The 25641-nt window shown below is 40.5% G+C and overlaps 1 protein-coding gene across 4 annotated transcripts in view; it reads left to right on the forward strand.

The window, feature by feature from the left end:
• Positions 1–25641, forward strand: part of RTEL1 (regulator of telomere elongation helicase 1) — a 33589-nt gene that overhangs the window by 4703 nt on the left and 3245 nt on the right. For 2 of the 4 annotated variants that reach the window (XM_072350036.1, XM_072350037.1), the window contains exons 10-35: positions 74–227; positions 883–921; positions 1587–1665; positions 2099–2196; positions 2600–2655; positions 3840–3914; positions 4547–4631; positions 5696–5828; positions 5978–6091; positions 8161–8201; positions 9345–9430; positions 9662–9739; positions 10266–10343; positions 11136–11279; positions 11959–12074; positions 12450–12573; positions 13660–13813; positions 14906–15069; positions 17527–17622; positions 19078–19288; positions 19970–20107; positions 20612–20728; positions 22510–22752; positions 23322–23492; positions 23994–24179; positions 24687–24790. In XM_072350036.1, coding sequence (XP_072206137.1) covers positions 74–227; positions 883–921; positions 1587–1665; positions 2099–2196; positions 2600–2655; positions 3840–3914; positions 4547–4631; positions 5696–5828; positions 5978–6091; positions 8161–8201; positions 9345–9430; positions 9662–9739; positions 10266–10343; positions 11136–11279; positions 11959–12074; positions 12450–12573; positions 13660–13813; positions 14906–15069; positions 17527–17622; positions 19078–19288; positions 19970–20107; positions 20612–20728; positions 22510–22752; positions 23322–23492; positions 23994–24179; positions 24687–24790 — 3084 coding nt within the window. Of the gene's footprint in view, positions 1–73; positions 228–882; positions 922–1586; positions 1666–2098; positions 2197–2599; positions 2656–3839; positions 3915–4546; positions 4632–5695; positions 5829–5977; positions 6092–8160; positions 8202–9344; positions 9431–9661; positions 9740–10265; positions 10344–11135; positions 11280–11958; positions 12075–12449; positions 12574–13659; positions 13814–14905; positions 15070–17526; positions 17623–19077; positions 19289–19969; positions 20108–20611; positions 20729–22509; positions 22753–23321; positions 23493–23993; positions 24180–24686; positions 25366–25641 lie in introns of those variants that run through there. The other 2 variants (XM_072350038.1, XR_011905357.1) reach the window with 2 other exon arrangements.

Genomic DNA, 25641 nt, shown 5'->3' on the forward strand with positions numbered 1-25641 from the left:
TTCTGTTCTGTTGCCATCTCTCAAACAACACGTTGTGCAGTCCAAGTAATGCTTCAGTTCCTTGGTGTTTTAGGAAAGATTGTGTGAAGAGTCATCTTCTTTTGACCTGACGGCCTATGATTTGGCTTCAGCAATTGATGTTATAAACTTCGTACTGGAAGAACAAGCCAAAGTAGTTCAACAGAATGAAGTAAATGCCGAATTCAACATGGAGAGCATCAGTTCAGGTGTGTTGGTGACAGCAAACTGCTGTTTTACTGGGATATATAACTAGAGAATAACTTTTTCTAATAGCTTCTGGAAAACTGACTCTCATTGGTAGGTAAGTGGTTATTAATAATGTCAGACAAACACAAAAACTTTGGCCAAACCAGTGTGATGTAAAATGCTGTGTGGTAAACGTTGAGTCACGGCCTGAACCACTGATTGAGCACGTGGGGAAAGGACCCAGTCAGCCCTGGAAGCACAAGGGGAGGCAATTCAGCTGTAAGACTGGAAGGGATGGAGCCTGGCTCCTCTCTTAGACTTCATTTAAGGGCTGTCTGCACTGGGGAAGGATCTCTGGTTGGAGATCCCTCTTTTGTGGAGTTTTCCCTGCAGTCTTAAATCTTCAGAGGTGGGTAATTGCTTTTTCTTTGTAAAACCTTTCCTTTGCTCTATTCCCTTTGCCATTACACTTCCTGTGTCACCGTTCTGTTGCATTGATCTTTCTGATTGTTAGAGTCATGAAGTGGAACAGTGAATGGAATACAGAAAATGCTTTCCTGATGTATGCAGTGCTAGTTTCCACACTGATAATTTCTGAAAAGGCTTGAAGAAACTAAGAATGAAATGAAGCAGATGTGAAAAAATCCTCCTTAAAATCTTTCTTTTCTTCCACAGGGCTGAACATGGAACTTGAAGATATAGCAAAGATAAAGAGTAAGGTTCTTTTTGTTTTATTTTTGTTCTGTTGTTAAAAGTTGTTATTGTAACTATTTCAGAAGGCAAATTGGTCAGCAACTGGATAAGCAGATTCATCCAGTGTCACTGTTAACAACTGAGCAATCCTTGGAAATCTCCGTTTTTCAGAGGTTGTTGAATATTTAGTTGCAGTTACTTCCTTGAGAGGTGAGGCTTAGCAGATAAATGCATTCCTTGTCTCTCTGCCAGAAGTTCCTTTACTTCGTAATGTTGTCAGTGTGCTGGCAATGTATTGGTTGCATCATTCTGCTGTAAGAAGGTGATGCTATGAAGCGATTGTGTCAAGGGCTCGAGATGTCTGTTTGCAAAGCATTTCCAAGAACTTTCTCCATCTGTAGAGAAGAGTTCAATATTTAGTTAGCAGCTGTATTTTGTGAGTACCACAGACTTAATCCAAGAGTTGAGGTCATAGAATTTGCTAATATTTAATTCAAATATTTAGAGACAACATCTAGGAAATAGGCTTTAATTGTTTTAGCTTGTTTATGGGGTCAAGGGAGCAGCTAAGTTGCTGTCTTTGATGGCAGCTTCTGAGTAAATTGCATTTGAAGAAGGGATTCAGGTGAGCTCCTGAGGTGAGTTTCTATGAACCATAACTATTTTTCCTCTTGGTTCCCTCAAAGAAATTCTTCTTCAGCTGGAAAGTGCAATTGATGCAGTGGAGCTGCCACCAAATGACAGTGGAGTCACCAAAGATGGAAGGTAACTGTCTTCTCGTTAATGTGTTTGCATGTGAGAAGAAGAAGAAGAAATTCTAAACCCAGGTTAAATTGAGTCTAGTGTGAGCTTTCTGCTTATGAAGGCACTTCTGTGTGCTCGTGTAACAAGCCTGCAGTGGAGCAAAAAACATATCACTGTGTGAAGTATTGATCAGTGACTGTTAGTGTTGGTAGTAATATTCTGGTTCCTGGAAATAGTGCTGCAGCTTTCCTTGAACAGCCTTACGTAGCAATCATTATTTTTGATGGGATATATTTATTTACATTCCCATCATTTTTTCTTTCTTACTGAGTTGAGAATGTTTTGCAACTGGAAGTTGTTGCTGTTAAATAGTAATAATAATAGTAATAGCAACTGGTCCATGTGATTATTTACAGTGTTTACCCACTTGTGCTTTTTTATTTCTGAATTGCAGCTACATCTTTGAGCTGTTTGCAAAGGCCCAAATAACGTTCCAAACCAAGACCTCGATTCTGGAGTCACTAGAGCAGATTTTGCAGTTTCTTTCAGGCCGTAAGTCTGTAAATTTATCAGTCATTTCACTTGGATGTTTTCTCCTGATGTAAGTAATTGGAAGCTTGAGCTGATTTGGGTGGAGTGGAAAAAGGCATCTTTGCATTTAACACTCAAAATGCAAAAAATCAGACCCTGAGGAACAGTATCATTTTGTTTCTAGGCCCTCTATTGGGAAACGTTGCCTGTTCATGAACCAGAAATTAGTTAAGAACCAGTGTTGTGTCAAAAGCTGAGCATTCACTGCTGTGTGTTCACACATGTGCACACGCAGAGGATTCTTTTCCAAAACCAGGAGCAATGTGTGAGGTGGGCTTACTGAAATTCTACTGATGGTGGTTTTTTGTGTGTTGAACTCTCACATAGATTTCTATTGTAAGAGTAATTGTGTTGTTCTTTGTAGGCACTGGGATATTTATCAATACCTCTGGATTACATAAACTCTCAGATATTATCCAGGTAAATATTTAATGCAGCTGCTACAGGTGCCTGAAATATAGAAGAGTTGGTTTAAAAACTGTTCAGTGTCGCTGGAGAGAACCACTTTTTTTTCCCCCTTTTGTTGTACATATACATGTGCACTGATGGAATTATACAGGTTTAGAGGAGGAAGCTGCTGCCTAATGAAGCAGCCTACTTTGATTTTTACCCTGGTTGTTATATTGTAGGTTTGATGTCTCATTGTGGTGAGCAAGGTTGAATTTTGTCTGGGTTTAGCCTCCACCAGGTGGAGCTGGGTTATTGGGCTGTGCGCATTCAAGCATTGGTGTGTGGGAATGCGAGACCTCAAAAAAAAACAGACAGGCTAAGGTAAAAGACGCAAATAAAATATCACTTAAGCTGCATTATTATTTCTTGAATATAATGGTGAAGTCAGGAGATCTGTAGAAAAAAAAAAAGGTATTTTTCCAGGAATTGTGCTTCTGTTTCCTTCTTATTACTGGAGAACATCTTTCTTGTTAACTAGCTGATGTTCCTGTGAGCTCAGAGAATTCATTTTAAATGTCTGAAGAAATTTTGTTTAGAAATATCATCAGAATTTATAAATATTTGAGAAGCACAGCTGGGTTCAGGAAAAGCTGTGTTTGCAACTGCGTCCCTTTTAGTCATAAGACATCGAGTACAGGAAAGGGAAGGAAGCACGATTCTGTTCTGCACTTGTGTGAGGTTTTTAGAAGCCTTTCATGTAAAATGTGGATGAACAAATGCAGTTACAACTCGATTTTTCTCTATGCAGTGTGATACTGGGGTAGGATACCACAGCTGGAGTTCTCAGTTCCAAAAGTTCTTGCACACACAGTTGTGGCTCTCTGTCATCTCATGACCATGTGGTGTGCTTGTGTTCTTGAGCAACCAAGAGTCATGTACAGTGTGAATAGTAATACTATCATTTGTATAATTTGAATGTATAATTAGGTTCTGGCTTGTGTTGTTCAGTGCAACAAGGAAGACCAGTGGTTAGCAAGAATTGCCTGTAGCAAATGTGTTTGTTCAAAATTACCTTATTAAATAAAAGAAGCAGGGAGATGTATTTAAGATTATCTCTCCAGTGATTATTGTGGGAACACTTCTCAGTGCAAAGGTATGTTAATTTCATTGATAACTGTTGTTATCTTTCCATGTCGTTCTATTGTTTCTTGTAGACGGTGTTCAACATTGATCCTCCAGAAGGCACAACCAGTTTTGTGCCACCTCAGTCGATATCCAGGTATTATAAGGTATGAAATGCTTTCTGTTCTGTGCTTTTCCTAGGTAGCATTGAATGTTTGTGCTTATGTATTCAAGACTGAGAAGGATGTGGATAGCATAGCAAACCGGGGTGTTGATTACAAGGGGGTTATGCAGGTTCTTCCAGGAAAGATAGTTAAATTGGGTCCCACGGAAAAAGGGGATCTATGCAGTAATTTATTGAGAAACTCTTTAAAAAAAAAAGAAGTTTAAAATGTAATAAGGAAAGTGCAGAAAATGTGAATTATCGAAAATGTTGCAATTGGAGAAGTACTGTGTTCTCCTGGCAAACTGATGTCTTGTATTACTCAGATTTTGTAATGCCATTTGTGAAGGAGTTCTCTGTGAGGCGTAAGTGAAATTTCAGGGCCACCCATGAAATGCTGCTCCCATAAAGTGACTGAAAACGGGGGGTTAAATTGCTGTGCTTCTTTGCTCCTTGTTAGATGCCTCATGAAAACCTGGAAACGAAACATGAAAGGCAGATAGGAAGTTATACAGCTTTAGTATCACATTAATGGCATTAATTGTGCTCTTTATCATGAGCAAGCTGTTGGTAGGGATGAAGTGCAAATTCATTTCTGCAGCAGTCTCTGGGAGCTTTGCTCTTATTCTCCTTCAGGTACACATTCATCTGGATAACAGTAATCAGAAGAAGAAGAAGGAAAGGACAGATCTCTGGGATTCATCAGCTGCAAAAAAACAAGGTACAGAGCTCACGCAGGTTCATGCAAAAGCTGGACTGAAAACAATCCATCTCCTCTCTTATTAAAGAGAAATGGATGCCTTTTATCTAAGCCTTCTTAATAGAATTCTTCCCAAGGATCATTGTAACTACCTTGCCTTGTGAATGTCTACTTAATTATTCATTTAAATGCTCTCAGGAATATAAGTGTTTGTTTTACAGAAGTCATTTTGTTAAGGATGAAAGCAATGTTTTTCAAAGAATGCTTTCCCTCAATTTTGATGTTTTTTCACATAACATCCCCATGAGTGTATTCCCTTTGCTGTTCTGAACAGCAGAACGTGCTGTTTGTTATTCTGCATCTATTGTTTTCCTGGGACATTGCTCAGAGTATTGAGTTACGGGAATAATTTTAAGTGGATTTTGTTAAGTGTGCAGGGAAAGGCTAGCAAAAACACTGGATTTATTGCATCATTTGGACGCCTGTGAATAAAAATAATATGAAGCAGTCACAACATTCTTCTGTGATGTTGCAAACACATATGGGTGTATCTGCTTCTGAAATAAAAACTACTTGCAAGTACCCATGTGACAGCCTAGCGATGTATTGAGACTTGTACTATGTGTAAACCTGGCAGAGGCCAGAGGTGACTGATGAGATCTCCAGTTTCTCTATAGATGTGTAGCATATTTTATGGAAATGCTGCAAACCTCTGAAGAATGGCTGTTTTCAAGGGATTTGGAAATAATTTACTTGAGCATAATTGTCTACAAGCTGTAATTGGTGAGGATAAGTGACATAGCCTGAGATAGCTGATGAGATTACTTCCAACCTAATCCTTTCCATGATTCTATGGTAATAGAATCTACTTGAAGGTATGAGTGAGCAATGACATCTTAAATTATGTTTTGAATAATCATAATAAATTGGGAAGGGCCAAAGCAAGACACATGTACGCCTGGGATTTTAGCTTCATATGCCAAGATGTTTTAGTTTTAGAAGTTCAAATGCTGCCATGTGCGAGTCATATCCTATTTTTCTCACTATACGGTGTGCCTCCCTTATTTTCTCTTTATTCGATACAGGAAAGACCTTAAGCTATTGGTGTTTCAGCCCTGGATATAGCATGCATGAACTTGTTCGACAGGGAGTCAGAACAATTATCCTTACTAGCGGGACTCTCTCCCCTCTCTCATCGTTTACAATGGAAATGCAGATGTAAGTGCCTGGGTATGTGAACAGTGACATTACTGAAAATTCAGTTTATTTATTATTTTATCCCAGATCTAATTGAGTGTTCTGGACTGATTGTTAGTAGAGAATCGTAAAGGGATTGTGACTTCAGTCTCACTTTCATGTTTCTATAGCCCTTTTCCTGTTCTCTTGGAGAATCCTCATGTTATTGATAAACGGCAGCTCTGGGTTGGAATCATTCCCAAAGGACCTGATGGAGCTGTGCTCAATTCTACTTATGAGAGAAGGTAATGAACTTCTGTATGGAACTCTGCTTTGAATCCTTGAGTTCTCTCATCTTGGGTTCTGGAGAAATCAGTGGTCTCTGCAGTTCTTTTCACGGGTGAATGAACATGAATAACAACACCCTTATAACCACTACTGCAGAAAGTTTAGAAGTAGACAGCTGGAAGGGAGTGAGGATCAGGGCACTGAGTGCAGTAACAGTCCTTAATGCCCCTGACTGACCTCACATGGAAAATCCCCCACAGATCAGAAGTGATGCCTTTTCATCTGAGAAGTGAGCTCAGGAGTTGCACTAATACAGGAAGTGTCTCCAGCTCTGTTATAACCACACCTGGCCATTGGCCCTATTGATCTGACCCTGGCTTGCTGACTGATCCCCGTCCGTGACTTTATCTGACAATCTGGACTCACAGTTGAACCTGACTGCTGTCTCAGACTCTTTCCTACTTGCTTACACTGTTGATGTGGCAGGTTTCCTCCTTCAGATCATGCTCTGGTCCCACCTCCCTCCTTCACATTACAGAGCAGTCTGACAACACTAGCATAGAGCTTCATCCTCAGTTTACTGTGGACACTCGATCGACTTGAAATGTGCCTGGCCTTTGTAACAAATATTTTTATGCTTAAGGATATTCATCACAAACGACCCGCCTTTCACCTCTACGTTGCCTTCTTAAGAAAAACATATCCAAATCTTTGTTTCTTCCTTTTCTCTGGTCTTTCATTATTTTTCTCCATCTTTCTGCTCCTTCTGCTTTTTCTGCAAAAGAGTAGTGCCAGCAATGAATACTAAAGCAAAGAAGTTCATGGTATACGGACTTCTATTCCATAATAGGTTATTCTCATTGAGAACTCAGCATATCATTTTAAGAGGTATTTTCATGCTTTGTTGCACATTGACGTTGTTTGCTTACAGTTCTCTGAGGTTACTGAAGAGTGCCAAGGCCTTTGTGCCACCATTGTGTTTTCGGTTCCAATCCTTCTATGGCTCTTTGAAATGAAGATATCCTTGTGTGTGATATACGTGTTCTTCTGTTTAATTTTCTTCCTCGTTGTTTATGTTGGCTCATTCTTAAACCTCTTTCAGTTCAAGCATTATACCTGTACCTCTAGCTGAGAATGATAGAGTTTTGCCTTTTTGCTGGCCCAGCTTACTCTTGTTCAGCAATACAGAATGATCCAACAATACATCTCAAAGAGTTTTTACTCCATGAATGAGAAACATGCCAGATGTTCCACAGAACTGGAAGGGGGCTCAAGGATTCTAAATGATTTTGACAGAGAAGATAAAGAGGCCTGGAAAACCCTCAGATGGCGTTTCTTGTTTTCAGAGGCTCAGTTTCAGCGTATTTTGTTGAAGATAACATCGTTCAAGGAGAAAAGGTTGGGGATTTCCCTGCCTCTGGCCTAAAACACCATTTTGAAGAAAGGGAATGCACAGCGTTAGTTATGTTTTGACAACAGCTGTTTGGTGATACCAATATTTATAGCTCTTATAAGTGTGGATTTATTTTTTGTTTCCCTTGCGTATTTAAGTTTCCTGGGAAAATTAAGTATGAGAAACTACGTGAAACTGAATAGAAAGAAGCATAAGGGCGTGAGAGAACAGGTGACATGTAAGTCAGGGCTGGAAGAAACAGATAAATGCTGCTCATTGTAGAACAGTACTTTTTCAGTCTAATTAAGTGATTCACTCTGCTTGTATCTGCAGTAAACAATAACCATAGCAACCAAGTTCACCCCTTTTGCCCCCGCAGCCTCACCACACCTACTTTATCTGTAGTTATTTTAAATTGTGTTGTAATGTCTGTCAGGCTTCACGAACTGATCGACAAACTTTTCTTGCAGAACTTGTGTTTCTAATATGTCAGTATTAATCATAAACTCAAATGACTGCCAGCGATAAGATTTAGTAGCAATAGTATCACTTTGTCACAGTATTGCTCGGTGTGGGTGTTTGGGAGCAATACGAATGTGTGCTATTTTAGATCAATATCAGAGGAGGTCAAGATGCACAAAAAATGTACAGAAGAAAATAGAGCGAACGTTACCTGACTTTTTTTCTTTGTAGATTTTCGGAGGACTATTTATCTTCTCTGGGGAAAACCATTGGTAAGTGAAGGGAACGGCTTTCAAAAACACATTGCTGCACTGAAATCACTTGGAAGGTGTCTGAAACATTAAAAGGGAGCCAATGATAAGACAGAGAAAGGCAAAAGATTGCACTGTGTATCTAAGTACTATTTGTTTCTTTCGTATGCTCCTGTAGCTCAAGCAGCTGGCTACTAGAGTTATGTATGAAAACCAGTTTGATTAATCTAATATTTCCATGTTACCATGTTAGGAGTTCACTTTTACTATCAGCTGTTTGATTCACAAATGTCCTTCAGCATGATGAGAAAGCGATGCAGACTAGCAAATAGATGCACAGTGGTTATACTGCCAAGCATCACTTCACAGAACAGTTAAGGATCACAAGAAGCTGATGAGATTTCATGTGATGTATGTAAATGCGGTTTGTCAAACTGATCTTAATTCAGCATTTATTTTGGTCGTGTTTTACAAACATAATGGAACCATGAAACTTTTATTCTGTTCTCACACATCAATAGAAGCATCTGCGTAGACTGACTGTGGTACGAAGGGAACCTTAGGTCTATAAAAGCTTGAAGGAAGAGAACACCAGCAAAAGGGAGGAGAGAGATCTGAGGTGTTCGTTGTGGCCTCAGTGGTGAACTTAGAAAAATGCTTTCACAAAGTAACAGTTGAATGATTTCTCAGTGCGGTCTGTACTATGACAGGTAAAGTTTCAAAATCAGGTTTGAGTTACTTGATCTGTTGTTCTGATCGTTTAAGTTGCAGTGGGTAGAGAATGGAGACAACAACAAGGAAAAAGAAAAGCAGATCTGAAAATAGATCTCTTCCTTCCCTCGACTTTGGTGCACTCATAATGAGTTTTATTCAGTTACGGTGACACTTTAGAAAACCTGTAATGCTATAAGTGGTTTTCAGAAGTATAGCATTTATGGGATAAAATGTGATATTAGCAACACCATAGTCTACAGTTTCTACATTGACAACAAGATTATTGAAAGGATTTAAAGAGAAATCTTAAGGCTCCAACCTTCACGTCAAGAAAGTAGGAGAGATTTTGGAGATAAGCCATATTGTTAATTTATTTTTTCCTGCTCAGTCTCTGCTATCCATGCCAGGAGAAAAATACCCTGAACTGTTCATTTGCTTATCTTGTTGCAGGTAATCTTGTGCGAGTCGTACCTCACGGACTGTTGGTATTTTTCCCATCGTATCCTGTCATGGATAAGAGCCTGGAATATTGGAGAGTATGTGAATTGTTTTCTCTTTATGGGTGGTTTGGTTGCACACTTCAGATGGTTGGTAGTTATGCTGTTTAACCATGCTTATTAAAAACGTTTTTGCCCCCATCTCCACGTGTTTGGCATGGAGAGGAGCAGATGGTGGGAAAGTCCAAGCATGTCCTTTCTCATGAGGATTTCTGGAAGACGTTTACTTTCACGTGAGAATTTCTGATATGTTCATTACCTGTTCAACAGGAGCATGATTTTGCTAAAAGAATAGAAGAAGTGAAGCCAATGTTTGTGGAACCCAGGAATAAAGGAAGCTTTTCAGAGGTAGGGAATGAGAACTACATACCTGTAACTCATCTGCAAGCTATTATGATGCTTAAGTACCTGAGTTGTGCTTTGGTGTTAACTTCCTGTTCCTAGGATAAAACTAAAACATTTGGAGAGCTTCTTCGAACTGTGTTTTCTATTCAGCTTGCCTTTACTCTTCCACCTGTTTGTGCATTGTTTAGTCTTCATTTGAAATCCAGTGATGTAACAGTGCTGTCTGATTGCCACTGAATCACGTGCTGTTGATTATTATATGAAGTCCCATCCTGGCATTCTCAAGTATTTAAATTTTCAGTTTCTTGCTTTCTTTTCACTTGCTTGTAACAGCTCTGCACGCTTCTAAGAGTTAGTAATATCCTTGGATTGCTTTCCTGAATTGCGTGTTTTGTTCAAGGGGAGAAATACACTACAGTCCGTGGGTCTATTTTCTCTTCAGAAATATCTGATGTCAACCTTTTATACTTGCCTAGACTTAAGGAGATAATTTAAGCAAAAATTGTATTAATCTTGTTTTATCTTTTAGGTAATAGATGCGTACTATGGTAAAATTGCCTGTCCTAAGTCCAATGGAGCTACTTTTTTGGCAGTGTGTCGGGGAAAGGTAATGTAACTGAGAACTTATGTTATCTGCGATCACATTACGTCCCATTTCGAATTTAACAAGGATGTTTATGTTGTGTAACCATAGTCGAGTGGGGAGGAGAAAAAAAAAGCTGGATGCCCCGAAGCCTTTTCGTATTTATATCAAGTATATATACGTTTAATTCCTATTTTTATTGAGGAATTACATCTCAGCGTTCTCTAAAGGGGATCAGCATCATGATACTTACATTTCCTGTTGGCTGCGAACAGAAGGTTTGACTCATTAAATGAGAACAATTTTGGAGGAGAATTAAAAGAAACAACTGTAACTGTGCATGTTGGAACGACACTGATTAAAACCAGAAATATTGCTCAATTTTTAAAACGAATGTTGTTCTCAATCCCCTGGCTGCATGTGGTGGCCTTTCAATGAAGTGTTGATAAATTGATTTACGATACCAGTGGAAATATTTACGTTGTTGCAAATTACTCAGACTTTTTGCTACTGTCTACAAAGAGAAACTCATCTTCTGAGCCTTGGGTGCATTTCTTCAGAGTTGATGTTGGATCAATTAAGAAAAAAATGTAGCTCTTTATGGGCCGGATTCTAGTGAATATGCCTGTCCTTCCAAGGTGTATCACTCTGAGAGGAGCAGCATCTGTGGAGAGATGATGCTTTGCAGTAGCACATACTTGAAGAACAGACGATTTAGGTTATTGTACTTGTAGGATTAATAATATGAATGCAAAATTGGATACACCTGAGAAAATAAACCTTAAGAGTTGTTGCTGAAGACCCCTCTCTCTTCAGGCCAGCGAAGGCTTGGACTTTGCAGACATGAATGGACGAGGAGTCATCATTACTGGCCTTCCATTTCCTCCTCGTTGGGAGCCCAGAGTTGTTTTAAAGATGCAGTTCCTGAATGAAATGAAAAAGAGTAGTATGGGTGCACAGGTAATACTGGGCAGCTGTAACCTTTTGGCTGTTTGCGGGTTTGTTGTGCCTTTTTCCATCTTGTCCCTATAGATTTTGGCTCTTCTTCTCACCCTTGTGAGATCATGAACGTCAGACAACCTTACGAGTTTGTCACATGTATATTCACGTATTTCTGATAGCATTAAGGGTTCCAAATTCTTTTTCTACTGACATGGTTGCAATCAAATACAGCTCAAAAAAAATCCCCAGTGTAATTAAAGTTTGGATCAAAGTCTTTGCATGCATTTCTTTTTGCAGAATGAGGGTGAGGGGAAGAATTGCCTGTGCTGGTTGATTTGTTTGTGGTGGTTTTTCTTTTTGGTATTGTCTCAAGCACAAGAATGAAGGGCATTATGAATTCATTTTATTATGCTGCAGGTTAGCTCTTAGATTCGCTGTATTATTTAATACCCGTTTGGGGAAGTCAGTGCATCATCTACTAAGTAGCTCCTCGAGTTGTGTATTACCACTTGAGTTTTGTGTCCCAGCTGTGATACTTGATTCAACCTGAATTTGGCTTTCCTAGGCTTATAGAGCTTTTTCAGAGGATCTCGTTGATACCTTTTTAAGTGATTTAGAACTGAGTAGTGACTGCGTGTCACAGAGTGTGCTTTTACCTGGTGACTGATATATTCATTCCTTCTCCCACATATTGCAGTATTTATCTGGGCATCAGTGGTACAATCAGCAAGCTTCCAGAGCTGTTAACCAGGCTATTGGCAGGGTCATCAGGCATCGCCAGGACTATGGTGCTATCTTCCTATGTGATGACAGGTGAAACCTTTGCTCTAGATATAAACCTGTATCTGGTTTTCATCTGGAGAAGATGAAAACAAGGAAAGACTGTATTGCTGAAGCAACATGAATTTAGTTGATGGCCCTCAATGCTGAGGCCTGACAAGGGGATGTTGGCCAATGGTACTACTGTTGCATAGTTAAAGACTTCATGATTGAATGATATTAATTGGGTGATGGCATAATGCACAGTAACAACAAAGTCCTTTTCTACTGTGTGCAGACATCAGCCCATTATATTTGCTGCACTATTTCAATCTTCTATTGTCTTTCTGTTCCTCCCTTGTCCCAGCATTTATTTAATTTGTTTAGTCCATCTAGCAAATAATTATCTCCTTTTCTAATCCTGCATAGGTTCACAACTGATAATGTAAGAGGAAAGCTGCCTTCGTGGGTCCGCCCTTATGTGAACGTTTATGACAACTTTGGGCACGCAGTCAGAAGTGTCTCAGTCTTCTTCCGCGTTGCTCAAGAAATTGCAAGTATCTTTAATAATCAAACAGACTAAAAGCATTTTTTCTTTTTGTTAGTAATGGAAACTGGGGACACTAAGATGCAAGAGATGTGAAGGAGTCGCTTCTAAACAACCTTTCTTTTGGGGCATCATTTTGCATTGGAAGCTTTGTGGAAAAGGAAGTATATCTGAGTGAGCTATAACAGGATATGGTGTCATGTTGCACAACTCATTAGGTTAGATCACAAAAAAAACTTCCTTTTCCAGTCACTCCTAAACAAACAGTGTCTTCACTGGATGGCATACAAATACAGAAACTGATGCTAGTATCCAAAAAACTTCCTGGCCCTCTGGGAGAAGGTATATACATCAAAGAATCAGTCAAACCCTTAAATGTAGATCTAAGCTGACTGGTGTAAAGAGTGAGACAAACCCAGAAGTTATTAAACTTCGTGGCTGGGTCTTCTTTACTGATACGATGTCTCTCTTTGCATTAAGAAGGTCTTTTTCTCAACAGTAGTTCCTTGATATAAAAATTAGTCCTTGTAAAAAGACTTTGTAATGTGCTGGAGAAAGGCGTAGCAAGAAATGGGCTGAGAGCCAGGATGGGGAATTCTTTGGCCTCCAGATGGAGACTAGGACTAAAATAAACATGACAGATTTGGATGATTTCCTGGAAGATACTTTGGCTGAATACAAGTTGTTCAAAATCATACGTTTCAGATTTTTGGATGACCTGATGATCCTTTCTGATGATTTATAGGAGTTTTGTTGTGAATCCCAACCCAGTGTGCTTTTCCAGAAGGAGTGATGCTGTAGAAGTGCTGTTAGGAAGCAGTTGGTTTTGAACAGTGGTGTGTGCCTTTTCTGTTCTAAGAGTCACTTAGTGCTAAGCCTGCTTACTCTAATTCATCTGTATGTGTCACCTTCTAGTTATTTGTTCCTGTCATCAAAAGCATGGAAATCCAGAACGCTTGAATAATCTTGCTGTTAAGAGTTTTTGGAACAAATGTGATGTCTTCAGGTCATTGACAGGATTTCTGGTCACAAAGGAAGTGGATTGGAAGAGTAGCTTTTTGCCTACCGTAACGTTTTGTAAACTGCTTGCAGATGCCCCCACCTGTGGCACAGTTCCCTTCTGGCTCTGCTGTTACCCCGAGTGAAAATGATGTGGAACCTTCTACTTCATCTGAGCGGATCCTCTCCCTGCAGAAAGCCAAGATTTTGGATGATCATGTTCCCAGTTTGAAGAGGAAAAGGATAGGTAGGTCCTAGATACACTTTCCGTTGTTGTTTTAAGTTAAAGCAGAAAAGATAGAGCAAGGGACTAAAAACTGGAATAGGAGGGAAAATGCGTAGGGCTCAAAGAACAATGTCAAAGTCTGATTAGAATGGACATAGCTTGGTGCTGGGGAATCAGAGTAGCAATTGCAACTACAGCACAAAGATGTGGCATGGAAATGTCTCCTGCAGGAAAGTCAGCAGAATGTCATTGTTCAGAAAGTAAAAACTGGAACTCTGTCTGACTAGCACTGGCTTTCATATGTCGTTCTTCCATCCTTTAGTTTGAATGACTCCTACGTAGTAATTTGGGTAAGAAAACAGAAAGAGGGTGTTGGCCTTCAAAGAAAACAGTATTTTAAAATTCATGGTTAGCTAATGCAAAATAATATTTCTCACATCAGAGATTCTTTCAGAATGTTCCAGCCTGTTTTGCTTCATTTCTGATCAGTGCAATGAAGTGTGTTTATAAACTGATTCCAAAGAATTTATGACAGAGACTGGGGATGAGACTTTGCTTTATGTCTAAGCCAGTCTGACTGCAGGTTGTCATTTATAAAGAGGTTGTCTTGGCCACCACCTTTTCTCCCCCTCAATTCCCATCTGTGCAGCTATGTTGAATCCATCTATTGTGCAGCTGCAGAGCAATTCAGACGATCTTACTCAGCTGTTTACTTTTCATCCACACGAATGGTAGATCCATTTGTGCAGGATCTCATGTTTTGTTAGGAAAATCCATAAAATATAGCATTCAAACACAGGCAACTGTGGCAGTAGAGATTGTTTTCCATTGATCATAAGCCATTTGAAGGTTAAATATGTTTTCCCTTTAGTTTGAGAGAAGTCCTTACTTAAATCTGTACCTCACTGTGATAACAAATTCTTGAGCGATTTTTGGGAGTGGTTGAGCAAGGCAATCTTCTTCCTAAGTCATAGAAAGCAGCTCTGCAAGAGATGGAAGAGGAGATAAAACAGTACTTCTTTGTGGATTGCCAAGTAAGATTTTGGGGCGTTGCTAAGTCAGAGAAAATGCAAGAGAGTACAAAAATGTTGATTTCTTATCTGCGTTATGCAGTAATGCCAGTAAATGGAGATGGAGCATCCAGCCTCTGCACAGAATACGAACAAGAAATGATCTCACCTAGAAGACGATGTGTTGGGCTTTTGGATGCATTGGAGCGCAATGAGAAGAACAGCAAAGAGGCAGAGGAAGATGATGATTTGTCAGGGGAGGAAAAGGTAATGACAGTGCTGCAGCAAAATAATCCCAAGTGAAAATTGTAGGCTGTAAAGCAAAATGAGTTTGGCATTGATTTAGTAGTACCAGTTCAGCTCTCTTTTGAGGAAAAACTAATTGCACTAGAAATTGCAGGTTCTCATAGTTCAGTTAAATAAAGAGATTCCTTGCCACATTCAGTTAGATAACCAATGGGCACATATTTAGGCTGTGCTCCGTAAGTGCTGACCATGTAGGTTCTGGAAGCTAACCATGCAGTCTGGAGAGCAAAGATCTCTTAGAGCAGAGGTTGGTAAAAGGACAGTGCTGTGAGCAGATAGCAAATGGAAAGAAACAATGGAGTTTGACTGGTGACTATACTGTAAACTCCAGAAACATCTAGAACAACTTACCTAAGCAGTTTGTTAGGGGAACGTGCCTAAGGGAAGGTGTGAGTGTGTAAGGAACATCCAAGGAGGATTTGAAAATCCCTAAAGCGTATAAATGGACATGGGTTTATGACAGATGAAATGTACGAGCTCGAAGAAACAAAGAATGTTTTGTTTGTGTGTAGCTGATGAGAGATCAGCTCCATCGCCTGTGGGTACCTTAATCATGATGTGGTATGGATGTCTGAGCTCATCCTTCGGAAAGCCCGTCGCATCTCATGGGGCTTCATCACTCTGAGAAGAGAGTCTGATAACAGCTGCACTGCTTTTGGTCTAGCTCAGGATTTCCTTCAGTCAAGTAAGCTGGTGGTCTCGATGAATAGGCAGTGAGTCAGCTCGTGTGTCCATCTTCCTGTACAGTGTTACTATTTGCCTGTGGCTTGGAAAAGTCTGTGTCATTCTGTGCTGCACCAAAATCAGTGACCTCTGGTACCAGAAGTCTGGGCAGTGTGGTGCTGAGATGTGCAGTGCCTCTGAGGGAGCCAGATTTCGTGCTACAAGTCTAGTGTTGAGCTGTCTTTACTAACCACTGCATTTGGACTGGTGGTGTGGTCTGTGTGCTTTCATTGCTCTATTCACCATCCATCATAGAGCTGTATTATTCTTTTTCTTCTGTCCAAGTTACTCTGTACCCTTGCACCCTATGCGTGGAAATTAAGCTGCTGTCACTCCAAGTGGAAAATTTCTCTCTAAGGAAACAAATCTTTGTCATCTCAAAACAAACAAAAAAAAACCTAATTACAATAAATAGTATCTCAGTCCACTCGAAGAATGATGTGGGGGTTCTTTTCCTTGTGAGAAGTACTTAGTGGTAGCCTCATGTCTTCCGCATCATACTATGAAAGGTTTTGCTCATATGTAGCCTGGGATTAGAATGGGAAGATATCTCTAGACCTTTTTCTGACTCGGTGCATGTGTCGTGCATGTTTGACTTGCAGCTTGTATTCCAGGCATTCACTCTGTTACACGACACTTAATATACTTAAGTGGGCTCTTACCTTGGTCAGATCTGCCTGCAATTCACTCTCCTTGCAGTGTTATGAGTGCACTGGAGTTTTGTTTGTCTGCTGGCCTGGAGTTTTGTTTATTTTTATTGCTATAGGTGTGATTAGTTTAGTTTGTCTCTGAAACTTTAATCTGAACAAACACATTTAGAAGCCACAGTGGAGTAGAAGAGTCCGGTTGTGTTTCACCGGTTCTTCTCAGAAATAAACCACACTGTTCTGTAAGTGGGCTGATAGTCACGTACTCACTAAGAGATTCTTTATTGGGCAAGAGCAAAGAAATAAATCACTTGAAGTACCTGCTTTCTCAACAGGTATGTAGAAATCAGTGGGCAATATGGGGCTATCCCACTGTTTCATCTGTTACTCAGTGTAATGTGGTTGATACTGATTTATGCTGGTGTTGGAGACTTCTGTTAAGCAATTCCACACCTGTTGCTTATGCCAATGCACTTAGCTTTCGGAGCTTTGTGTATGCTAGTGTTCCCACTCACAGTTGTACAAGTGCAACTGTTTGTTACTGGAAATGGGGAACACAAGAGAACCTGTTAAACCACAGGAATTTCTAATACCGTCTCATCCCATCTGACCTGATATTTCCTATAAGACTATTTGGGCTTCCCAGTATCCCAAGAGAAGTCATGACACGGTTTCATCAGTGAGAAGTACTTCCAGGCACGAAAGTGAGGGGGCGTGTGAGACATCAGTTCCACACCTGTGTACCCTCCCAGACCTACCCTGAAACAGTTAGCTGGGAGCCCAGCTTTGCTTCATCAGGAATCTACTCTCTGATTTCCTCTGCTCGGTTCTATCTGCATGAAATGTCCAGTAGACTGCACTTTCCAGAAGGAGGTAAGTGCCATAGTCTGCTGTGCAGTAATTTATGGTTGCTTGGTTTCACTTTGTGGAGTGGTGTCACGAGCTGGGTTAGCAGCTTTCCTACAGGAAATGGCTGAATTAAGTAGAGTTTAACTTTGAAAAGCATTTTGGGGAGCTTTTTTTTATTTATTTTAATTAATCTTTGTAGGCACAACGTTTGTCAACGCTTTCCCTTCAGTATGAGAAGAGGTTAACAGATGAGCAGAAAGGAGGAAGGAAGAAAATCAAGCTAGTCAGCAATCCGGTATATGTTTTCATGCGCCTCTGCCATCCTTTTGATATGTAGAATGTTGTCATTTGAATTGAAAATTTCCGAGCAGACAAATGACTGATACGGACTGATGCCGATGCCAAAACAAATTTAGGTGTTGTTTTTTTTTCTCTAAACTATAAATATTCATGAGTCCACATCTGAAGTCAGTTTCTGACATGCTCTATCTCATATTTAGGCATCACAAGCCCAGTCAAGCACAAAGGTTCAGGTGGAGTTAGGTGAAACCTTGCAAACATCACCTCCCGTTCACCCTGTGTGGTGGGTGGATTTGTTCTTTTTTTATTGATGGTAGAGCCTCAAATAGTATAACTGACCAGCTTGGTTTGGGCAAGTGATCACATTGTGACCCCACCTGTTGTGCATCGATGTGCATCATGTTAGCAGTTGTGAGTTGTTGTTGTGTGTTGTCTCCCAAGACGATGAAGGAAAGCATGGTAAAAATCATGATGCAGCTTGTTGCCTGAGAACCATGGTAAATTCATGGGGATCCTGAGCGATTGTGGATGCCAGTAGTTGTTGAAGATGCTGTCCAACTGGGTGCTGTCTCTGTGCCACAGTCTGCCAGTCACTTGGCATCCAGAACTAATAATCACAGATCCTGATGTGCTGGTATCCAAGGTGTGAGGAAGGGAGCAGGTTCATTGCAGAAGGTTGTGTTTACGGTTTGTTGTTACAATGAATCAGCCCAGCCCTGAAAGTTGCAGCAAGTCTCATTTCTCTTAATAAGCCTTATCCTAAGAATAGAATTGTGAAATGAAACTTGGCTACCTTCTCTAGGAAGTGCTCCTCTGCAGCTGTCAATTTTGTCAGCAGGGAAGATGAATATCATTGCTTTTCTTTCATGAGGGAGCAGATACAGATGTTAGGAGTAATGTTTTAGGCATAGATATGATAATCAAATTAGGGAGAATTAATAGCATACTTATGCCTCAGAAGGTTGCCCTATGACTTCAAAATGAGTGACAAGGGTCATAGTTACACATGTTGAAACTGAGTAAGAACGTTGTGATGTGCACTTTCATAAAGGAGGGTTCATTTTGACTCTTTTTCAAGTTCCTACTGCTTGTGATCATAGAAGACAGATGTTTCCCAATACTAGAGAGTAGTCTAGCTTGCATGTGTGTTAGAAGAACCGAAATACAGGAGCACCTTCCATTGTTTGAATGTGGATATTTGCTTTTCTTGTGTTACTACATTTATTACAGGAATCACAGTAACACATTATGTGAAAGCGTTGCATTGTTCTACCTGCAGTCCAAGGCACGACAGTCGTTATTACCTTGTATTAAAGGTATCTTCTGCCTCCTGAAAGCCTCAAATGTTTAAAGAATGTTGCAGAATTGAAAGCATTCATTTCATCTGAATCCATACGAGAGTAGTTCCTCTCATCATCCTGTCGACTGAAAAACCTTCCTGTCTTCTCAGCTAGCCAATAAGATAGCAGACCCAACTGAGCCAAAGAAGGCCCGTGCTACCTTATACATCGCAACAGTGAAGAAAACCCTAAGCCAACAAAACTACAATCTCTTCTCTGAGGCTCTTCAGCGCTACAGGACCACAGCTGACTTCAATACCATGTTATCTCAAATGAGTTCCCTTTTTACAGAGGATGAAAACAAGCACGTCTTGTTGCGAGGTACGACGAGTTCCCTGGTATATCCGTATGGCGTGACTTTGTATTTTAAATAGACTCTGTGTCATGAGGACCAGAGAATTTGAAAACTTCACTGATCATTTATCATACGTGTGAGCAAAGGGGCAGATTTTTCTGTCACTTCTTTCATCTGCCAAAAATACAATTAAAAAGGCATAGTTCCTCATTTGCAATCATGTAAGGCTATACGTAATGCTGAGGAGTGGGAATATGAGCACTTGGGAATAGCCACAGTCTGTTTCCCAATTTGCCTTAAGAGAACAACATTAGATTGCCACATTAAGGTAACAGGCAACATCTAGTTTTCTGAAGCTGCAGACACATGAAATCTAAAGCTCACTTGACTTGCAGTGAGGTTTAGGTTTTGGTCTGTAAGCATTTCACAGTGAAGTGAGATGATGTGTAAATTGCTTCCTGTTTACAGTGGAAAAATTACCATGATTACCTACAGCTTTGCTGGGAGATTGCTCTTTAATTTAACTCTGTGTTGTTCATAAGTGTGCTTATATAAATACCAAAGAACAGCATTTAGGCTTTAAGTTATTTAACTGCACTACGCCAGAAGTCCTACCATCATAAGTTTTTGTGGCATTTTTTACATGTTTTGGACTGAGATTTTTTTTTCTATACTTATTTATTCTTCTCTCCTTTCTCTAATGCAAGAATTTTACCAGTTTGTTCGACCTCACCATAAAAAAGAGTTTGATGAAGCATGTTGCAATCTGACCGGGGTGGGCTGTGGCTACAAACCTGAGCACAGCCTCCTGCTGGATGAGAGAGAGGGACTGGCAAAGAAAACAGGTGAGGAACTTTGGAACTTGTCTAATCATAAAGCGAGATGCATTGAGTGTGTAAAAATGCAAGGGTAAAAAGCAAATTTGATGAATCAGAATGAAACTCAATCTGTGCTTTGCATGATTCTCTTACCTGCCTTACCACAAGCATACACAGATGCCTCCGCTTTGGCTGCTATGTTGGTAGTAATGGTGCCATCCTTTCTGAAAAGGGCATCTTACTGATGTTTGTGTCTTGAACCTAGTCAGTGGATTTCGGAACTTTATGTGCATTCCTCTGGCTGCTTTGCTACCCCATAGTGCCACAAGAACTGTGAACAGCTGCTGCAGTCTTTGAAATCCTGGAACAGCAGGATGCTAAAGGAGCACGGTGTTGGTTCATCCCCTCAATACAAAGGAATGCATCTACATCTTCAAGTGTTTTCAGCATAGAGTGACGAAGTTTGAAATACATCATTCTATTTTCGTTCTTCATTAAGTTCACTGCTAACAAACTGGTTTGCTTTAACAGAAGAAAAAGAGAGTCGGCAGAAAACAACGTTCTCAGAGCACTCATGGGTTCAGCTGAATCCTGGGATCCACTTGAACCAGGGAGGATTTCACTTGACAGCAGGACAGACAAGTGCAGGTATGCTTTGTGTTAAGTAAAACCGCAGTCCTAAGGTATTTTGTCTTTGTAAATAGTCCCAATGGGAACCAGTGTTCCCTGTATTCACCCAGCACAATGGACCAGCACCAGCTCACTGTCTGTAGGTAGGAGTGATGGTAACTTAGAATACTCAGCAAGGATTGTACAGAGCAAACAAGTCAGTGACTTGTATCAAGGTGGATATGAAAGGAACCGACTGAAGACAGAAGGTTGCACTAGGTGTTGACCTGTGCGTCTCAGTGAGGGAGAGGAGGAGTCGACAAGATTGCTGCGTTTCCTGTTTGCCCAGGGTTTGTGCGCGGGAGATGTTTGGGGAATGTAATTGTAGATGAGGTCAGTGTGAATTTAGGTATAAAGCAAAATGCAGTTCCTGTTTTGTTATCAGGAATGCATGCAGTCCTAGTGCGGACAGTCTGTTTTCTGCAGAAACGGAGACCAGTAAATATATTCTCACAATTGCATGTAATCTCTACCTGCGTCCTTCTAATCTCTTACTGTCTAATATTTACCCTTGAAGTCAAAGGCTCTGTTCTGTTTTGATTACTGATCTTCCTGAGAACAGCTGGGAATTTTCTGTATTTCTTACAAGGAAATGAGTAGGATAGTTGGGCAGCTTAGATGTCTTTCTTAAGAGAGAGTAAAGAACAGTTCAGACTAATCCTTTCCTTTTGAAATACAAAAAATAAATTGAAAGCAAGCGATTCCTGGAAGGCTTTGAAAGCTTTTCATCTGTGAGGCCACGTTACTTCTTTTGTTGAGTTTCCTGGCTTTATTTTGGATTTTAAGAACTCCGGCATGAAATAATCTTTGGTAACTGATTATTTTTTGTTTTTCCTGAGATCTGTGAGTTTGATCTGCACAGAAATTTGTTTCTGCTAAAAGCAATTAAGAAAATAACAGGATTAAAGTTACGTAGTGTTTCTGTGACTCGTTCCCTGGGTAGGATCTGCTCCTGTGAGAAGCTACCAAAGAGAAAATTCACACCCAGCCTTTTCCCCTTTTCAGAAGTTGACGTAAGTCTGTGTTTTAGAAGCTCATAATCTGCTCTGAAGGATGAAGATTTAAATAGCAAAACATGTGGTTGGTTAATTTAAATCAGCCATTATATCTTTTTACCTACATTTACATGCCTCTGATATGCAAAGCATACAATTTTCCTCTGAAAAAAAGAAACAAAGAAAATGCTGACATTTTGAAGAGAAGTCCACTCAGAGTTTAGCAAAGTGTTCGTAGCTACACCTGTCTTCTCTGCTACTCCTTCATTGCACCATCTGTTTTATTATTCTGGGTGGGTTAGTCTCTTTTGGCTTCTTGCTTTTCTGTTGGGGGTGAAAAAAGACACCTCTTCTCCTCCTAGTAGTAGAAAAAGAAACATCATCTTTAAAACTGCAGTCAGGTTTACTTGTCTGCGTATCAAGCCAGTGAAATTGGGTAAGCCATCCATTTATAATGCTTTAAAGGACAGCACAAAACCTGATCCACTGCTGACCTCTGTGCACGGTCCCTTCAGTGTTACCTATTCCCCCAGTGACCATCTGACACATTGCTCCATTGCAGAGACTTTTAAAGGAACTCCCAGAGATGCTAACGAGGTTCCCAAAAATTCATTTGCTCGGTTGTTGCCAGGAGCACCAAAGTCGTGTCTGAGCAGGGCGTGCGACTGTGCAAGCAGCAGCAGTTTTGAAGTAGTGCAGGAACCCTTCTCTGGATGAGGAGACATGAGTACAGAGCGCTGCTCATCTGTGTTCTTTGTCCCTCAGGGGATAACACCAGCCAAGCTACGAGCAAAGACATGAAAAATGTGACAGGCTCAAGGCGAGATCAGCACCAGGTCCTCAGGGCGACCTACCTCAAGGATGTGAAAAAGGCTTTGAAGGAAAGCGCTTACAGCCGCTTCCATGAAGCACTGTTGGCTTACAAGAGGACGGATGACTACGATGCTATGATACCAGTGATAGCAGCCCTCACTACTGAGAGGCCAGAAGATTTCCATCTCCTGCAAAGTAAGGTCTATTTTAAAAACCACTGTAAATCAGTTGGAAATAATACATGATCCCATGTGAAGAATGTTTCCCTGTTTACAAATTCTCCACTGCTCGGAGCATTGGTAAACATCCTCTCTTTCATCTTCGAAATGGAAGTAGCAGGAATGCTGTAGTAAATGAATTCTCTATTCAGAGAGCAAAAAAATCAGACAAGTGAGTTCATCACTTTTTTCCTTCTTGAGTTATGTTACAAGTAGCTGTTCTTCAGATAAGACTCCTGCACTCACTGAGTGTTGTTATCCTGACTATAGAAGGTCTCTTGACTAGCTATAGCAGCTGTAAGTTCTTAGTTCCAAGTAAGCTGAGATTGTTTTCAGTATTGAATACTTGTCTGTCTTCTAGCAAGGAAAACTTGGTAATTATAAAAGCCAACAAAAAGGCTGTGCGCTTCACAAACCTGAAGATACTCTGACGAACAGGGATGATTTTGTTCATCTTCCAAAGAATTACTTCCCTCCAAAATAGCCATTCCTCCATAGTCAGCCATTTATTTCCCTAGATGTTTCACTGTGTTTTCTCTTGGGCAGGGTTTAACATGTTTGTGCGCCCTCATCACAAAGAGCAGTTCAGACAGCTGTGTAAAGATCTGACTGGAACAGCTGGTGGTGATGAACAGAAACAGCAGCAGATGCAGAAGGAGAACAGCACTGTGACTCTGGAGAGGTGGTTCACTAAAAGAGAAAGCAGCCCTAAACAAGGTGAGGATGAACAATTCTCTGAAGCTTAGGCTCCTGTTGAGTGTTAGGATGAGCAGTGTCCAACAGCTTTGGCTCTGGTGTGTAATGGTATGTAAAGGAAGATCAAAGCAATTGGCCGCATCCAAGTTGTGTAAGAAAAAAACAAAACAAGCATAGGCTAGAAGGCAGTTGGAGATGGGGAAGCACAAGGAAACAAGGAGAACATTTGCTATAGGGCCATCTTTTAAACTGTGAAACGGGTTACAACTGAAGGCAGAATTTTTTTGCATCTAAGAGGGGCAAGTGTAAATCAAGATCCTCAGTGTCCAAGACTCATTTACCATGGAATTGTTTCAACATAAAGAGTCTCATTCAGTAATAATGTTGTGCGTTAAGTACCAGAAACTTCAGGTGTTTAAAAGAAAAGTTACTCATTGTTCTTGTACAATGGGAACTTATCGACCTTCCTGCTAATTGTGTTTTGCGTGATGCTGCATCATGTGCTGTTGTTTTTATGGTCAGATGGGGATGCTCCTAAGAGTGAGGTTCCAGAAAGAAATGAGGGAGAGATTTCCTCCTCGTGCCTCAGCCAGAAGTGCAAGTTTGAACTACCAAAGACTGAAGTATCTGAAGGAATCAGTAGTGTGAGAGCACCCACAGCTCCCGGAGTCATTCCCAGCTTACCGCTAGAGCTGGATCCAGAGTTCGGTATGTATAGGTGAGCTTTGTAGGTGTGCTTCTGTTATTTGCAGGAATGAACAGAAATATAGAACTGAGAATCGTGCTGATGATCTGTTAAGTTACGATTGTTTCCTACCTGTATTTGCACAGGTGCAATAATGTGTGGTATGGATTGCAGAGCAGAATTTGTACTGTCACCTGCAGCTGTTCCATCAAAGTACTTCGTTATCTTTATCACAGTCATGTAATGGTTTCCTGAGAATTTACAGGTTTTCCTCAACAACTTCCTTGTAAAGCAAGGGTGTAAATTCTCTTTCTAAATGGGAATTTGAAGCACCGAGAGATGGAGTTGAGGTCATATGAGAAGTAATACAGGGCCCTGTATTGCTTTATTAAGATAAAAGAATTTCATAAAACTCCCGGTCACTGGTTTCTAGGTTGCGCTGGTGGAAGTGTGTGTGCATGAGAGTTTCACAGCTTAATGGAATTTAGTGATTTCCTTTCTCTCTTCCTCTCTCCCCCTCTGTACTCTAGGAAGATACCAGTGTCCTAACTGCAAATCTGAGGATGATGTGCCCTTAAAATGCCCACTGTGCATCTTCACTTGCTGCAAAACATGTTGGGAGCAGTTCTTAAAGGTTATCTTGTTTATTAGTTTCACTTTTTCCTGACGCTGATAGAGAATTCTGTGCTTTTCAGGAGAACCATGTGAACAGCCCTGGAAATCAAATTCTTCTGTTTACAGAGAGGAAACCCCAACCCTCATGTTCAAGTTTACCACTTCAACGTTTCCTCTGTCATCTTTATTTTCCATGTTCTGCTGTGGGACTGAAGGCAGAACTCTTCTCAGCTTCCTTCAAATGCTTTCCCCTCTAAGGACGAGGGGAAATGATTTCAAACTATAGGAGAGGAGATTTAGATTGAATAAGAGGAAAAAGTTCTCTATGATAAGAGCAGTGAAGCAGTGGCACAGGCTGCCCAGAAATGAGGTGGGTGCCCCCATCCCTGCAGGCACTCAGGGTCAGGCTGGGGGGCTCTGAGCACTGATGGAGCTGTGGGTATCCCTGGTGGCCTTTAAGGGTCCCTTCCAACTTAAGCCATTCTATGGTAATAAAGAGTCATTCCAAGAACTACTAGCATGCATTTATAATCTGTGCTGCTCAAGACTCAAGCTGTTTGTTGGATAGAATGAGACCCCTGGAGGGTTTGGTTAGGCAAGCATTTATGACCCCGTTCTTAGAAATAAGAAGGGAGATTGTTGCATTGTCTCAGCCCATAAAAATCTGTCTTGTACACGCCTGGGGAAGAATTCATTCCTTTTGCCAGTAAGATGCAGATTGTGATTATGGTTATGACAGCTTAAGAATCCACCGAACTAGAGCTGTGGTATATTAAGCAATGTCTACCATTCTGCTAAGGTATTCATCTTGGGGAATTTGGTGATTCTGAGGTCTGGTTTTCTTGTCAGTCCTTGTATTAACGTGCATTT

This window comes from Excalfactoria chinensis, chromosome 15 (genome assembly GCF_039878825.1).
Source record: "Excalfactoria chinensis isolate bCotChi1 chromosome 15, bCotChi1.hap2, whole genome shotgun sequence".
Classification (NCBI taxonomy): Eukaryota; Metazoa; Chordata; class Aves; order Galliformes; family Phasianidae; genus Excalfactoria; species Excalfactoria chinensis.